The 16742-nt window shown below is 40.9% G+C and overlaps 1 gene segment (V, D, J or C); it reads left to right on the top strand.

Moving 5' to 3' along the window:
* The first annotated feature begins 14295 nt into the window (after nt 1-14295).
* Nucleotides 14296-14821, top strand: LOC129531483 (immunoglobulin kappa variable 1-39-like). The segment is given in 2 exon segments: nt 14296-14350; nt 14475-14821. Coding segments are annotated over 2 exon segments (402 nt in total).
* Nucleotides 14822-16742: the final 1921 nt, after the last annotated feature.

The raw sequence follows: 16742 nt of genomic DNA, 5'->3' as shown, positions 1-16742 counted from the left end.
ACAAATGTAATTGCTTGATTTTTAAAACATTAGAGAGAAAAAAAACAAAATAAAATAGCCTGCCAATTTTCAAAGAAAATTTCTACAAAATATTTTACGTAATCAATAGAATGAAGAAAAAATATCAGGACCTGGATGAAAACGGAACGAACATATTTATTCATACTCATTTCACTCAGATGTAACGAGTGAAAAGGTAATCTATCAACACTGCTGATACATGAGAAAATAAAAATCTAAATGTACTTGTTTAAAAAAGCAACTAAGGGGCGGGACCATAGCAACCAGAACTGGCCCTGCCAATGAGCAAATAAGAAATATAAAAGTTGGAAGAACAGTCTCAGTTCACGAAGTAGAGGTATATGAGATTAAATAAAGAAAAGAAAGAGTGAAACAGACAGAAAAACAGGTTTGAAAGTCAAACCCAATAAGGAAATATTTCCCTATATACTAGTCATTAGAACAGGGGTAATAAAGAGAAACATAATTTAAAATATTTATGCCTCTGTTATATAGTCATGAGTGCAAATTTAACAGACTCGGAAATCTAGGCAAAATTAGGTAGCAAACATACAGGTGATTTTTACATGTTAAAAAATCAGGATCCAATAAAAAACCAAAATCTAAGGGAGGTTCTTTTTTCAGAGATAAAAATCAGGCTTGCTTCAGCAATGTAGTTTACAAACTCCGTTCCCAGAGAACAATGTAGTGATAGCTACATAACCACAAAAAGTCATTATGCCCATGCTTGCGAACTAAGGAAATGATCAAATATGAAGGAAATGTGCAATTTTGAAAATACACACCAACATAAATTTCATGACCATGTAAAAAAATAGAAAATCTTCAAAGATTTATTTTGATTCATCAAGAGTTTAAGCAGCATGCTCCAATAAAGGAAGCTGTGCCTTGTGATTTTAAAAGGCTGTTGGTGGCTGGGAGCAGTGGCTCACGCCTGTAATCCCAGCACTTTGGGAGGCCGAGGCAGGTGCATCACTTGAGGCCAGGAGTTTGAGACCAGCCTGGCCAACATGGTGAAATCCCGTCTCTACTAAAAATACAAAAATTAGCCGGTCTTGGTGGTGGGTGCCTGTAGTCCCAGCTACTTAGGAGGCTGAGGCAGGAGAATCGTTTGAACCCAGGAGGTCAAGGTTGCAGTGAGCCAAGATGGTGCCACTGTGCTCCAGCCTGGGCGACAGAGCAAGACTCCATCTCAAGAATAAAAATAAAAATAATAAATAAAAAAATAAAAATAAAAGGCTGTTAGTAAAACCTTTGGGTTTGGTAAACACATTGAAGTGCTGGCAGGTGGCTGCCTAGAGAGGACATGGAAGCTTTGCACCCTCTCACCCCGTCTCAACCTACCCCGTCATCTTGCCATATGCATCTCTTCAGTTAGGCACTTCCTGAGTTGTATGCTTTATAACAAACCAGAAAATGTAACAAACAAAACAAAACAAAACAATCTTGCTGGAAGGAATCTTGCTTGATTGGTAGAAATGATTAAACCAAGAATCTAAATCAGTTGAAAATTCACTTACAAATGCAAGTCACTGTATAGGAATAATTCTTGAAATATAAGGTATGTAATATGATACCACATAATTATAATCTAAAAAATCTAAATAAGAATGATAACATTCCTTATGCAAAAACATAAAGCAGAGTCAGGGTGAAGACAATAAAAGGAGCAGTTTTGCTGTTATGCTAATTAAGTATATGGTGAAAATTAATCACCAATTTTTTCTTGACTTTGGAAATACAAAATTGTATATTCATGTAGGCTTAATAAAATTAAAGTATGCATATATCATTTTCTTCGTGATTATCTTTAAAGGAAAATTTAAGACAAATAAAATAAACTATATTAAAATATAAGTAAAACAAAAAAACAAAGTGTGAAAACAAAATCATAAAAAACATCACAGTGGCATTAATACCAACACTTCTGGATTCCACACTGTTGTGAAGGCCTGAGTAAAACCTGTATTCACTCCCCAAGGGAAGAGAATCCATGTTAAATCAGGACAACTGAAGCACTAATATTCTCTTAACAAAAGCTCCTCTCATCAGACTCACCACTGACCAGATGTTCAGGAGGGACTAATTGCTCTCTATCCCCCACGATAAAAAATGCTGTCTGACAGCAGAACAGTTGATGGAAAATAAAATGCAAATATTTTAAACTCAATTTGTGAAGGGCAGTAAATAAATATCTCACAAGACATGGTAAGGATGTTAAGGGCTTCCACCCTGGTCTTGGGGTCCCAACCTGGTTCCATCTCCCTGGATCTGGAACTCATTTCACTGTCACCATCAACACCATGGAGGCTGAGGAGGCTGCCACGTCTTCCTCTTAGCAGGAGGATGAGTTTCCTGAAACAGAGACACAGGCATGAAGGCAACTTCCTGTGTTTTCTTTAAGACTGTAGATGCACGTGCAAAACGTATTTCCTTTGCATTTTGATCCTTCATATATTTTCCCTTTGTTTTGGTTAGAACTCACTCACAGTGGTTGTTTATTAATAAAATATTTTTTTCCTGTTATATGAGATTCATGAGATTTATTCAACCAGGCATAAAAAAACAATCTGCCTTCTTGAGGTTCTTCTACTTTATGTGAGGAGTTTCGACAGCCAATGAAACAGTTAACTAGTAAAAGGAGTAGACATTAGTGTCCCAGTAACTTCAAATTGGGGGTTCTTGTCCAGAAGTTTAGGAGTCCAGAAACCTAAAGATAGGCACACAGCATAAAGACAAGGCATTCCTTCTCAATTTCTTGTTCCTCCCACAGGAAGTTCTCATTTTTCCTTATTCAGCTCCCCATTTTAATTTTGATTTGTTTTTCCTAGCTTGTGTCTTGAGCAAATTCCTCCTGCTGTGACCCAACTTCCCCGTGTGGTTCTCAGCCTATACCGTCCTCTCAATAAGTCTGGGAGTGAGTTGGCATCTACAAAGCAGAAATTGGAGACCCTTATTTATGAAGAGCGGGAAAAATTAAAAGAGTAATGAATAAGCGTCTCTGAGCTACCTCAGATTTATTTTTTACACCCTCAAATATTTCAGCTGTTCTCAATACTCATTCACTAAGAGATTCTTTCTTCTTATTACACAGGCTAATGTTACGGCCACTTTGGGAAACTGTCTGGCAGTTTCTCAAATGGTAAAACATGCAATTGCCATATAATCCAGCAATTCCACTTATAGGATTATACACCCCCAAATGAAAACGTTTGTCTACACAAAAAAGTGTATGAATGCCCGTAGCAGTGATACTCAAAGAGACAAAAACTAGAAAAAACCCAAATATCCATTAACTGATACATGGAAAAGCAAAATATGGTATGTATATGCAATAGAATATTATTAGGTCATAAAAAGAAATTAAGTACTCACAGACATGACAACATAGAAATACTCGGCATACCTTTTGGTCGGTGAACTAAGCCAGTCACAAAAGACTACATATAGTCTGAATGTATTTATGAGAAATGTCCACAATAGGCAAATTTAAAAAATGTAGAAAGTAGACTCTTGTTTGCCTGAGGAGTTGGGCAAAATCCAAGTGACTTCTAATAGGCACAGGGTTTCTTAAGGCTGATGGAAACGTTCTATAAGTGATTCATGTTATAAATCCCGAATATCTGAGACAAGTCTCAGTTAATTTAGAAAGTTTTTTTTCCAAGGTTAAGGAAATGAGCCTGTGACACAACCTCTGGTCCTAATGACATGTGCCCAAGGTAGTTGAGGCACAGCTTGGTTTTATACATTATAGGGAGACATGAAACATCAGTCAATATATGTAAGATGTATATTGGTTCCGTCCAGAAAGGCGGGACGACTCAAGCAGGGAAGGGGCTTCCAGGTCAGAGGTAGGTAAGACAAACAGTTGCATTCTTTTGAATTTCTGATTTGCGCTTCCAAAGAGGCAATAAGATATGAATTAATCTCAGTGAGCAGAGGGATGATTTGAATAGAATGGGAGGCAGATTGGCCCTAAGAATTTCCCAGCTTGACTAATCCCTTTAGCTTAGTGATTTTTGGGCCCCATGGTTATTTTCCTTTCACAATGTGATTATTGCATAACTCTGTGAATATACTAACACAATTAAATTGTTCAATTTAAATTGAGGAAACATATGGTGTATCAATTATATCACCAGAAAGATGCTCATTTTAACCGTAAGATTCTAAGAGCAAAGAGAAGTTGGGCAAGAAACATGAAGACTGTATGCAAAAGATCTATTTATTGGGTGTGCCTGGGACCCATTGTTCTGAGAAAAGGTTTGCAAATATTGATATGATCCAACTTTAGAACTAGTGACTGACAGGTTTGTCTTTAAATGGGGTCACCAGAATTCTCCGTGAGGCTCTTCCTCAAGGTGAATGACGATGAACAACTCTCATCACGTATCTACTTGAATTTTACTCATCTCATTTCTATGAATGATATAGCAAGTAGGAAAAAGACTATGTTTTAGTTTCACCTTTCAATGAGTAAAATTGCCAGAGGCTTCAGTGCAGTCTCGGGGGTAGAAAATACTTTGAAGCAAATTGTTCTTGTTCTGTGAATATTACCTAATTTGTTTCATAAAATTTAAAGAGGAGGCGCTAAGAATCATTGTTAAGTACGATTCATTTTCAGTACATAGGATTTCAATTTTTTGCAGTACCAGAAAGACAGGGTGGTGATTCACGTGTCCCTGAGGTCATTTAGACTTTGTGAAACTTGTATGTGGAACCTCTTATATTTGGTGAGATGGACTTATACCTAACATGTGAAAATGAATCTGTGATATTATGAAATATAATTTGATGAGATCTTTAAAAAATTCATTTGAAGTTGATTAGTTGAAATGACATTATGCTTTTATAGATTAATTTATTTAATATTTTTGTAGGGTAAATCCCACATATAAAAAACATAACATATTCATAGTATGTACATTTACAAGTCATAAGTGCACAACTTAATGAATTTTCAGACTGAACACACATGGGTGACCACCAAACATACCATGAAACAGAACATCGGCAGTCCACAATTACCCATCTCCCTTCTTATAGTCCTGGCCAGAGAGCCCTAAATTCACACTGGTGCCCTGTGCCCTCCTTTGAAACCATTCCACTCTCAAGACCCTGGCATGCTAGGCCTGTGATGGGAGTGGTAGCCTGATAAATCTCCTAAATGCCTTCAGGGACATTCTTCATTGTCTTGATGAATGGCATCTGGCATCCTTACATGCCCACTATTCTCTGTATCAAAAGTTCACTTGGCCACATCCTTGATGTTCTCCCTCAGACAAGCTTTTTCATTCTTTATAATCTGGCCAGGCTGAGAGATTTTCCAGTCTTTAAGTTCTGCTTTCCTTTTGATTTTCTTTAATTCATATCTCTCTTGTCACCTTTTATTGTAAGCAGTCAAGAGAAGCCGTGTTGCACCCTCAACACTTTGCTTAGAGATTTATTCTGCCAAACATTCCATTTCATCACTCTTAGGTTCTGCCTTCTACAAAACACTGGGGCACAAACACAATTCTGCCAAGTTCTTTACCACTTTATGACAAGAAATGTCTTTCCCCTACTTTGCAGTAGCGTGTTCCTCATTCACCTCTGTTCCCCAAAGTAATGCCCTTTATTGTCCATATTTCTGCCAACATTCTCTTCGCAACCATTAGACAGTCTCTAAGGAGACTGAGGCTTTCTCTACGGCTCTGGTCTTCCTCTAAGCCGTCACCAGAGTCACCCTTTGTGGTCTGTTAGTGGCAATACAGGCTTTGCCAGCGCACACTTCCAAACTCTTCCATCATCTACCCATAGCCACTTCCACATTTTAGGAGTTGTGACAGCAGCACCACACTTCTTAGTGGCAATTCCTGTCTTAGTCCATTCTTGCTGCTATAACAAAATACTTAGACTGGGAAATTTAAAAACATTCGAATTTTATTTCTCATAGGTCTGGAGATGGAAGTTCAATATCAAGGCACTAGAATATTTGGTGTCTGGTGAGGGCCTATTCCTTGTAGATGCTCCCTTCTCTGCATCCTCACATGGAAGAAATGTAAAAAATAATCTAGCAGGCTTTTTTGTGCACTTTGATAAGGGCACTCATCTCATTTATAAGGGGAGAATGAGATATTTCCTTGTTGCATGAGGCATGAGAAGTATATTTTTCAAGCATCCACACCTGTGAGTCTGATCAAATGTTGTTGGCAATAAAATTATTCTGAAACCTGGCTGTGCAAGTAAGTCTGAGGAAAAAATCAAGAATCATGATAAAATGTTTGCGGCAATTTACTCCTTACAACTTCCAAATTTTCAAATATAGCTAATAATGTTAAAAACCCAGGGGTCACCAAAGCAGTTGCCCACAAAAGCAGCAGCTGGCTTGATCAAAAGAAAAAAAAATACCTATGGTGTTTGGAAAGGTTTTGTTTCATGCTGAATGAACGTTGTGGGACACACACTGCTATACTGATAAAGTGATAAAGTGCCAAATCTTCAGGCTCCGGCTTGCTGATGGTTCTCCCATGGAGGACCTACTTCCCCATGTCTTGGATCTAGGCTGGGCTCTGGCCTTGTTTTGGCCAGTAGAATGTGGTAAAAGGAAGTCTGTGCCCAAGAGCTCCGACCTTGCAGCTTTCACCTCCCTCTTGGAGTGTAAACTCATCTAACCTATTAGGAGAGGTCACAGAGTGGAGACCCAGGTGCCAAGCAACCACCAGCACCAATGGCTAAATGTAGGTAAAGCGGTTAGTGACATAAAGAGACATTGGGGGATGGTGAGCAGTGGAAATGGTCAGTAGGAAGAAGTATTTCATCTGATATTTATCTGATATTGTTCAGAATTGCCCATGCATGTTTCTAACAAGAAGCACTTAAAAAAAAAAAAGACCTTTTTTTGGTGGCAAGACACATTTTTTTTTTGTCTTAAAATCTTAGAGACTCTGTGGTCCTCAGGGTGGCTGATAACAGATTCACGGCTGTGGACACCTCTGCCTCCTGGTTAGCCCTGGACACCTGTGCCTCAGTTTCCTAATAAGAGTTAGGCAAAACACCTCACCATGTCACAATGTAATTTCCAAAACTCACTGAGGTCATTATCGCTGTGTCCAGGGTTAAGGCCCCTGCATGGTCTGCAGTGGGAAATGCACTCACCTTGAAAGCCCAGCACCAGGAGGGAGACGAGCAGGGCCAGGAAGCGCATCTTGGAGGGTCCAGGGAAACTGCTGCTTCTGGATCTAAGGGCGAGGAGAATGTGGTTGGGCTGGTCATTCAAGTCTGGGTTTCTCCAGAAGCGGGGCCCAATAAGCACAGGTTTCCTTGGAGTCGATTTGCATGTCTGATGACCTGAACTCAGCTACTCGGGAGGCTGAGGTAGGAGAATGGCGTGAACCCGGGAGGCGGAGCTTGCAGTGAGCTGAGATCGCGCCACCGCACTCCAGCCTGGGCGACAGAGCGAGACTCTGCCGCAAAAAATAAATAAATAAATAAATAAAGTGCACAATAAATGTAATGCACTTGAATCATCTAGAGACCATCCCCACCCCCCAGTTTGTGGAAAAATAGTCTTTCACAACACTGATCTCTGGTGCCAAAAAGATTGGGGACCTCTGCTCAACATGCTTGTGCAAAACACCATCAGGCTGAGTGTAGGTGACTGGTGAGGCGGGAGGACAGGGATTAAATTCTGTAGCCACAGGGAAGCTCTACCCTCAGGCTGAGCCAATGGCCTTTCCTGACCTGACCACCTGGGCAGGGGCTGCTCAGTGCAGACAGGAGGAGGCCGGTGGTCTCTGCAGCTGGAAGCCCAGTGCCTGCCCCAGCTGCTTTGCATGTCCCTCCCGGTTGCCCTGCTGATCAGAACCCTTATCAATGCCTGGATAAGAGCTCAGGGGAAGAGCTGCTCAGTTAGGACCCATAGGGAACCACGGAAGCCCCAGCTCAGCCTCTCTGTCTCTTGTTACTCTGGGTCTCAAATGAGGGGGACATGGTGAGGGAAGAAGGAAATGGTGCTGCATGTCAGTGAAACTCTCTCAGCCTTGTGGGTTCCTCTGACCTGGCACCACTGCTGAGCAAGGATCCTAATTAAAATTCAGTGTAGCAGTGATTCTGGCTGTACTGGGAAGACACTGGGTTTGATGCAGCTTATATAGGCGACTTGTTTGTTTTATTCCAATGTCAGAATACTGGAGAAATTACGTTGACCAATCTCCCACCTCTCTGTCTTTGTCTCCAGGGCAAAGAGCCTCCCTCATCTGCAGGATCATTCAGAGCACTGGCTGCTCTGACTGACCAGCAGAAACCTGGGCAGGATCCCCAGCTGCTCAAGCATGGTGCATTCACCAGGGCCACTGACATCCCAGTGGGGCTCAGTAGCTGTGAATCTGGGATGTACTTTACTCTCACCAACAGTAACCTGGAAGCCGAAGATTTTGCACTTGATTACTCTTATCTGTATAGCAGTTGGAATTTCACAGTTATTCAACATAAAACAAAACCTTTCAAAACACCATAGGTACTTTTTTTTCCTCAAACAAGCTGCTTCCTTCATGAGTAGCTGCTTTAGTGGCCCCTCAGTTGTAGTATCTTTGCCTTTATTTGGAAACTTTGAAGTTCTGAGGAGTAATTTACTCTGAACTTATTTTATTTTAATGTTTCTTAATTTTAATTCCTTTATTTTAATTCCCAAATTTTTCTCAGACTTAGTTGCACAGCAGGCTTTTAGACCAATTTTATTGTCAACATTTGATCAGACTCGTAAGAGTGAGTGCTTAAAAAGACATACTTCTCATGCTTCATGCAACAAGGCAACATACTTCTCATGCTTCATGCAACAAGGCAACATACTTCTCATGCTTCATGCAACAAGGCAACATACTTCTCATGCTTCATGCAACAAGGCAACATACTTCTCATGCTTCATGCAACAAGGCAACAACAACAAAGAAACAAAAAATAAGAAGTGAAAAGAAACAATTAAAACTATCATGATTCATAAATAAAAAGATTATGTACAGAGAAAATTGCAAATTATGTTACAGGGAAAGTAGTTATGACCTGAATGTTTGTGTTCTTCCAAATTTCATGTTGAAACTTAATCCTTAAAGCAATATTAAGAGTTGGGCCTTCAAGAGATAATTAGTTCATGAGGGGGTCTCGCCTTGTGAAGGAGAGAAGTGCCCTAATAAAAGTGCACAAGAAAGCCTGCTAGATTATTTTTTGCATTTCTTCCACAGTGAGGCTGCAGAGAAGGGAGCATCTATGAGGAATAGGCCCTCACCAGACACCAAATATTCCAGTACCTTGATCTTGGACTTCTCATCTCCAGAACTATGAGAAATAAAATTCTATTGTTTGTAAATTACCCAGTCTAAGTATTTTGTTATAGCAGCAAGAATTGGCTAAGACAGGAATTGCTACTGAGAAGTGGGGTGCTGCTGTCACAACCCCTACACAACCCCTAATGTAGAAATGGCTATGGGTAGAGGCTGGAAGAGTTTGGAGGTGTGCGCTGTCAAAGCCTGTATTGCCACGAACAGACCACAAAGGGTGACTCTGGTGAGGGCTTAGAGGAAGAGCAGAGCTGTAGAGAAAGCCTCAGTCTCCTTAGAGACTGTCTAATGGTTGCGAAGAGAATGTTGGCAGAAATATGGACAATAAGGGACATTATTTTGAGGAATGGAGGGGAATGAGGAACATGCTATTGGAAACTAGTGGAAAGACATTTCTTGTCATAAAGTGGTAAAGAACTTGGCAGAATTGTGTTTGTGTCCCAGGGTTTTGTGGAAGGCAGAACCTAAGAGAGATGAAGTGGGACGTTTGGCAGAAGAAATCTCTAAGCAGCATGGCTTCTCTTGACTGCTTACAATAAAAGGTGAGAATAAAGAGATGAATTAAAGACACAATTTATAATTAAAAGGGAAGCAGAACTTAAAGTTTTGAAAATCTCTCAGCCTGGCCAGATTATAAAGAATGAAAAAGCTTGTCTGAGGGAGAACATCAAGGATGTGGCCAAGTGAACATTTGATAAAGAGAATCATAGGGATTTAAGAACTGCAGATGCTATTCATGAAGACAATGTAAGAATGATCCTGAAGAAAATTTACCAGGCTGCCACTCCCATCATAGGCCCAGCATGCCAGGGTCTTGAGAGTGGAACAGTTTCAAAGGAGGGCACAGGGTACCTGTGTGATTTGGGGGCTCTCTGCCCAGGACTATAAGAAGGGAGGTGGGTACTTGGGGACTGCCAATGTTATGTTTCATGGTATGGTTGGTGGTCATTCAGGTGTGTTCACTCTGAAAATTCATTAAATAGTTCATATATGATTTGTGAGTGTACATACAATATATGTGTTATGGTTTGTGGATGTATATGTATATGTGAGATTTTCTCTACCAAAAATTTACTAAATAATCTATAAAGCATAATCTCATTTCAACTAATTAACCACAAATGAACTTTTTTCTGCAGTCCCATCAAATTATATTTAGTAATAATATGGGTTCATTTTCACATGTCATATATAAGCGCATCCCATCAAATGTAAGAGGTTCTTGGGTAACCACAAGTTCCACAACATCTTAATGAACCCAGGGACACATGAATCACCACTCTCTTTTTTGTCCTGGAAAGCATTGAAATTCCAGCCTACTGAAAATGAATTGAACTAATAATGGTTCTTAGAAAAGCTTCCAAGTAGTTAGTGCTGGGAGGGTGGCAAGAGGTTGGGTCCCAGCACGAAGGAAGCCAAAGTGATTCCTGGGAAAGGCTGTGGGTGTGAGAAGAAAGAACTTAGAACTCAGACCTGTGGCCATAGTCTTAGGATACCAAGAGTTGACAATAACACAAATGGGGCTCCAGGACAACCCAGAACAAGAGTGTTATAGTCAATTGTCATCTTGCTTATCTTTCTCATGCTATACAGCAAAAGATAGGTAGAAGTTTCTATGATGGAAATGAGGCAAGAAAATAGGGTCTGGAGGCAGGGAACATACGGCCAATTCACACTTCAGCTATGATAGGAAATATTCTCTCCATAGGGCTTACACCAAGTAAATGACTTTGTAACTTTACTCCCTCCTCTTCATTTACATGGGGCATATACCAAGTAACCAATGGAATCCTCTAGAGGGTATTTAAACCCCGAAAAATTCTGTAATGGGGCCCTTGAGCCCCTATACTCAGGCCCTCTCCCACACTGTGGAGTGTACTTTCATTTTCAATAAATCCCTTCCTTGCTTTGTTTGTGCATTTTGTCCAATTCTTTGCTCAAAATGCCAAGAACCTGGCCACCATGCACTGGTAACAGAAGCAACGTGCATGAAACCTCACTGTCTTTAGTGATGTACTTGTTTGATGCAGAATAAATATTGAAGAATTTGATTTGACATCAGGGTGATCACAGCTTTGAGTCATTGATTAAAAACAGGTTGTCACACCAGACTAGCTGCTAACTTGATCTGAGTGTAGGCTGAATAACTCATATTTCACCAAACTTCTGAGGAGCTGGTGAATTCTAAAATCAGGATCTTAACAGATTTTTGACATTCAGCTAACTTCAATGTCATCAGGCTGAGGTTCTCCTGGTAATCTGGTCTCTACCAGCTTTTTGGGTAAGTACTCCAAGATGAAGAATTTGATTTGAAATTGACACCTGACTAGTAATATCTTACATGACCTCTATCTATGTATTTATTGATTTACAATTTTGTCTATAACTTCTGATTTACTGAAGTTTACCCCTGCTTTTAAAAACACTTACCTGTAAGGCATAAGGGAGGTCAAGACTTAAGCATTAGATGCTTGGTCCTCTTTGCTAGCTGCCCTGCCTTCCTGTCTTCGGCTGCGAACTCAGTATGGATAACCGGTTTTGCTGCACAAAGTCAGTCAAATACCGTGTGGATCCATAACACAAGCTCTGTTTATAGTAGCATTAATACATTCATAAGGGCAGAGCCCTCATGATTGAACACTTCCCATTAGACCCCACCTCTCAATTCTCTTGCATTGGGGATTAACTTAACAGCAGATAGACTTGAGGGGACACAGTGAAATCATAGCACCATCCAAGGGAAGGCTCATTCTAAGCCCTGTGGTCTGCCATGCATGCAGGCAGAGCTGCCTTTCTCAGAGAGAGCAGTGAGGGGCAGAGATGGCCATGGGGAATCAGCAGAAGCACAGCGAAAGGGAAAGGCATGGGATGCAGAGAGGGACTGCTCCAACCATTTAGAAAAAAGCACCTGTGCTTTCCACCTGGAGCTGTATCCCTCTGGAATGGTGTTTCCTGGCAGGTCAGTTGCAACTGAAGGAATCTGGGAAGTAACATCTCAAGATAAGCTACATTGGTAGGGCGACTACTTCAAACTGAAGATGTTTAGAAAAGAGCAAATGCACAAAAGGGCTTTTCCTAAATCACCCTTATCTTCCTAAAGGCAGATCCTCCAGAAACAAGCCAATTGTCATTAAAACCCTCTCTGGGAATGTTTTTCTACCAGAGAATATTAACATGCACTAGAAATTAAATCCAGAAGAAATTTGAAGTTGACTTCATCCAGGCAGGGTTTTACGTATTCTTCTGAGGGTCCATTTCTTTTCCTGGGTCATTTACTCTCTCTAGGTTGCCGACACTCCCCACTTCCCTCTCCCCTGTGAAGGATATATAAGCACCTAGACCTCACTGAGTTAACTGGGTAATCAGTCTTCTGTGATTTTTTTCCAAGCATGCAAAATAAATGTATTTGCCTGTTTCTGGTATAATTTGTCTTTTTTTTCTATATTTTCAGCAAACGTTTAGAGGGCAAAAGAAACTTTTCCCTCTACACAAGATATTTCCCTTAAAACCCAAGCCTATGAATAGGCAGCATGAGGGTGTGTGCACAGGCTACACCACAGTAATTTGGCCATTCTTAACTCAAGTATCATTAATATGCCCCAGAACCACAGGCTGCAGCCCACTGATGCTGATGTAGTTGAATCCACTTCCTCTGCTGCTGAACCAGGCTGAGATGCCCTGGACCACATTGGAGATGTGATATAATGTGTACAAATCTGTGTCCAGTTTTATCCAGATCCAAGTGATTTCTTCATGTACTTGGCCATTTGCTTCTTAGGAGATGGACATTCTCTCTTCTGGATATGAGACAGGAGGCTGGCATCTGAGTTAGGGTGATGTCCCTACTTACTGCTAAAGAGTAAAAGAGGAAAATGGCATTGATTGTGCAAGGCAGGGACATGCACCAAGCAGCAGTTGCCCTCAATAAGAGAGAGGCTTCAATGTCCTGGTCTTTCCCAAGGTCTCTCCCTCACCTGCTCTCCAGGAATTCGGGTTCCAGAGAAGCTGCTCCTGAGCCCCAAGGAACCTGCTGGCGGGGAGTGCAGCTCAGAGCATTACCCAGGGGATATGATTTTGGTCTTCATACTTTTAAGATAATTGATCCTTGGAAAATTTCAAGTTTATCCTAATCCAGGCTCCTAAAATTGAAAGAAGAATTAAGTGTCTTATTTTGAAGTAATCAGATCTGGCATCACTAGTCAGCCCTTCATGTTGAGGAATCTTGGGAAATAATACCCAATGACAGAAAAGGGGGTTGAATATGGAGGTCCCCACACCAAAAATAAAATGCAACCCATAAAATCCCCAGCATTAAAGAGGTCTACTTACTTGTATTATGGTGGATCTGTGAGTGAAACATACTTTGAGGACTTACAATATAATCTTTGTGTACCTACAGTGAATTGCTTGACCTTATAGTAATAATGAGAATGGCTTAAGGTCATTACAAAATATTTTCAAATATGTTTAGCATTATCTTGATAAATTTTCTCTTTTTTTAAAGAAGGAACAATTTTACACTCACACAAAGTACCCCCCTCCCTTTCAGAGTATATTGAAGACCTCATGATCCCACCTTCTAAAACTTTACTATGTGTTTCTGAAAGGGAAGAATATTCACCTATGTAATTGCCATACACCAATGGAATACATTACTCCCTCAAGTAATCAGGAGTATTTCAAATTTTGACAAGTATCAAGAAAAGGTTCTTCATTACAAAATGGCCTTCAGGAAAAAACAGCTTCATTACAGAAAAATCTGGGCTGCCCTGGTCTGACCTGGGACCCTGGGGACACTGCCCCTGTGCTGAGTTACTGAGATGAGCCAGCCCTGCAGCTGTGCCCAGCCTGCCCCATCCCCTGCTGATTTGCATGTCCTACAGCACAGGCCCCTGCCCTGAAGACTTCTTAATTGACTGGTCACACCCTGTGCAGAAGTCAGTCCCCGTCAGGACACAGCATGAACATGAGGATCCCCGCTCAGCTCCTGGGGTTCCTGCTGCTCTGTCTCCCAGGTAAAGAAGGAGAACACTGGGAATTTAGCCACCCAGTGTGCTCAGTACAGCCTGGCTCTTCAGGGAAATCCTCGCATAACATGGTGAAAATTGTAAATATTTGTTTTTGTATTTCCAATCTGAGATGCCAGATGTGACATCCAGATGACCCAGCCTCCATCCTCCCTGTCTGCATCTGTAGGAGACAGAGTCACCATCTCTTGCCAGGCTAGTCAAAGCATTTACAACTATTTAAATTGGTATCAGCAGAAACCAGGGAAAGCACCTAAGTTCCTGACCTATAGGGCATCCAGTTTGCAGAGGGCGGTGCCATCTCAGTTCAGTGGCAGCGGATATGGAAGAGACTTCACTCTCACCATCAGCAGCCTGCAGCCTGAAGATTTTGCAACTTATTACTGTCAACAAGAAAGCATTTTCCCTCTCCCAGTGCGACAAGTCATAACATCAACCGCTAGGATAGCAGATGAGTGAGGCTGGGTTGCCCTATTTGCTCCTCCTAGTGCGTCAATCTGCTGAGTTGTTTTCCAGATGCAGCCAAGTTTTGAAGGTCATCTGGAAATTTTGGTAAATTGTGATCAGGTGGCTCCTTTGCACCCACTCTCTTTCCTCCTCATCCCCAGAAGCAAAGACATGAAATGCAAGTCCTGATTTAATAAAGAGATTTAACCACCTGAGGAGTCTGTTATGGGATGATTGGAATTCTTGTAGCAAAAGAGAAGCCACTCTAGCCCTTCCAAGCAGGAATTGTTTTAATTTATGAAATTAGTGTCTAAACTACAGCTTTTCAAGGCCTGGTTGATGTTAGTCAGGGAAGCAGATACTAGAGACATGATTCTCTGGTGCTCCTGCAGAAACCAGGGTGCACCCTACCCTGCAGGTGTGAGCTGCCTAACCACATGGTCCTTGGATCTGTCTGAGAAGCCCAGAGTGCAGGTGCTGATGCTCTCAGCCTCCTGCAGTATGTCTCTAGGTGATTCTCTAGTTCTCAACTAAGTCCACTTGTCTGTCTGCAGGTGTCAATGAGCATTGAATCATTCTCTTCCGACTTCCAAATCTCGTGGAAGGACCCCTCAGTGAACAACTCTACAGGAAAGTATAGAGGGAAAGGTGGTTCTGAAGAATGCACTTTCAGAAGTGATGGTGATAATGAGGAACTGACAGCTGAAAGCCCAACATGGTCAGTATTTTCACAAAATAGTGAAAACTTTTGCCAGTTATGCATGGCCTCAGAATACATTTGAATATACTTGCACTTGTCACTTAGCAACATAACTTTATTAAGTCATAGACACAGCTAAAAAATCAGGAAATTGTATGACATACATAACAATCATTTTACAAACAAATGAAAAACATTTCTTGATAAAGAAACCAAAACAACAGAAAAACCTGAACATTGGTGTAACCTTTTTTAAATTATGAAAATTCTTTGCTACTCAACCTGTATCCAGAATCCAGCAGGATCATTAGTGCACTGAGAGCATGATACATATGCTAAATAGCAGAACGACCTTCAGTTCACTGAATGAGAACCTTCGTTTAGCCATGGTAGTTGATAACAGGTGATCTATAAAAGGTTTAAGAAGCTATGTTCTATGTGATATTTGTTTCAGCTAAAGAGATACCATGGTGGTGGGCACCATCAGCCCCAGCTACTAGGGAGGCTGAGGCAGGAGAATCACTTGGACCCAGGAGGTGGAGGTTACAGTGATCCAAGATCATGCCACTGCCCTCCAGCCTGGGCGACAAGAGCAAAATTCTGTATACTATTATGGCAATGAGGCTATTTTTAAAAATTTCAATGGAAAGCCACATGTTGCAACCACACCCAGCTTTATTTTCTAATCAATGCAACATGACACTTGAAAACAATTGAAAGATTGTAAAGGTGGAGAAACATAATGATCTGTCCATGGAATAATAAAATGCTTTGATGTTTAAATGGAGTAAAAGTTTGTAGGAACCGTAATAATTACCAAGGTGAAAGAATAACTTAAAATTGTGTGTATCTGTGTTCAAAATTATTAGACTTCATTCACCATTTCAACTCGGTTTGAGGAGGTTGCCCACTCCTGCAGCCTTCATTAGAATGTGGTGCCTGGGTAGATACTGCCCTTTAGCCTTGACCTCAGATGAACACAATCCATAGGTTAGAGACAAGCTCTGCTCCCTGCAGCAAAACCACCCAGCTGAGCCCTGTCTTGAAGAGTCATGTTAATATTAAAATGAACATCCACAAACATGATAAAACTTGATGTAATACACTGACTTTTAAGTAGTTGGTTATCAATCATCATTGTGCAAAAAAAAGTGACCAATGTAATACTTACACATTCACCCATATAAGATGTATCTTATTATGATTAGTGGCAGAAGTATAAATATTTGGTAA

The sequence above is a fragment of the Gorilla gorilla genome, chromosome 12 (assembly GCF_029281585.2).
Source record: "Gorilla gorilla gorilla isolate KB3781 chromosome 12, NHGRI_mGorGor1-v2.1_pri, whole genome shotgun sequence".
Taxonomy (NCBI): Eukaryota; Metazoa; Chordata; class Mammalia; order Primates; family Hominidae; genus Gorilla; species Gorilla gorilla.
The sequence above is the reverse complement of the archived record's forward strand: the minus strand, read 5'-3'. Positions and strand labels throughout refer to the sequence as shown.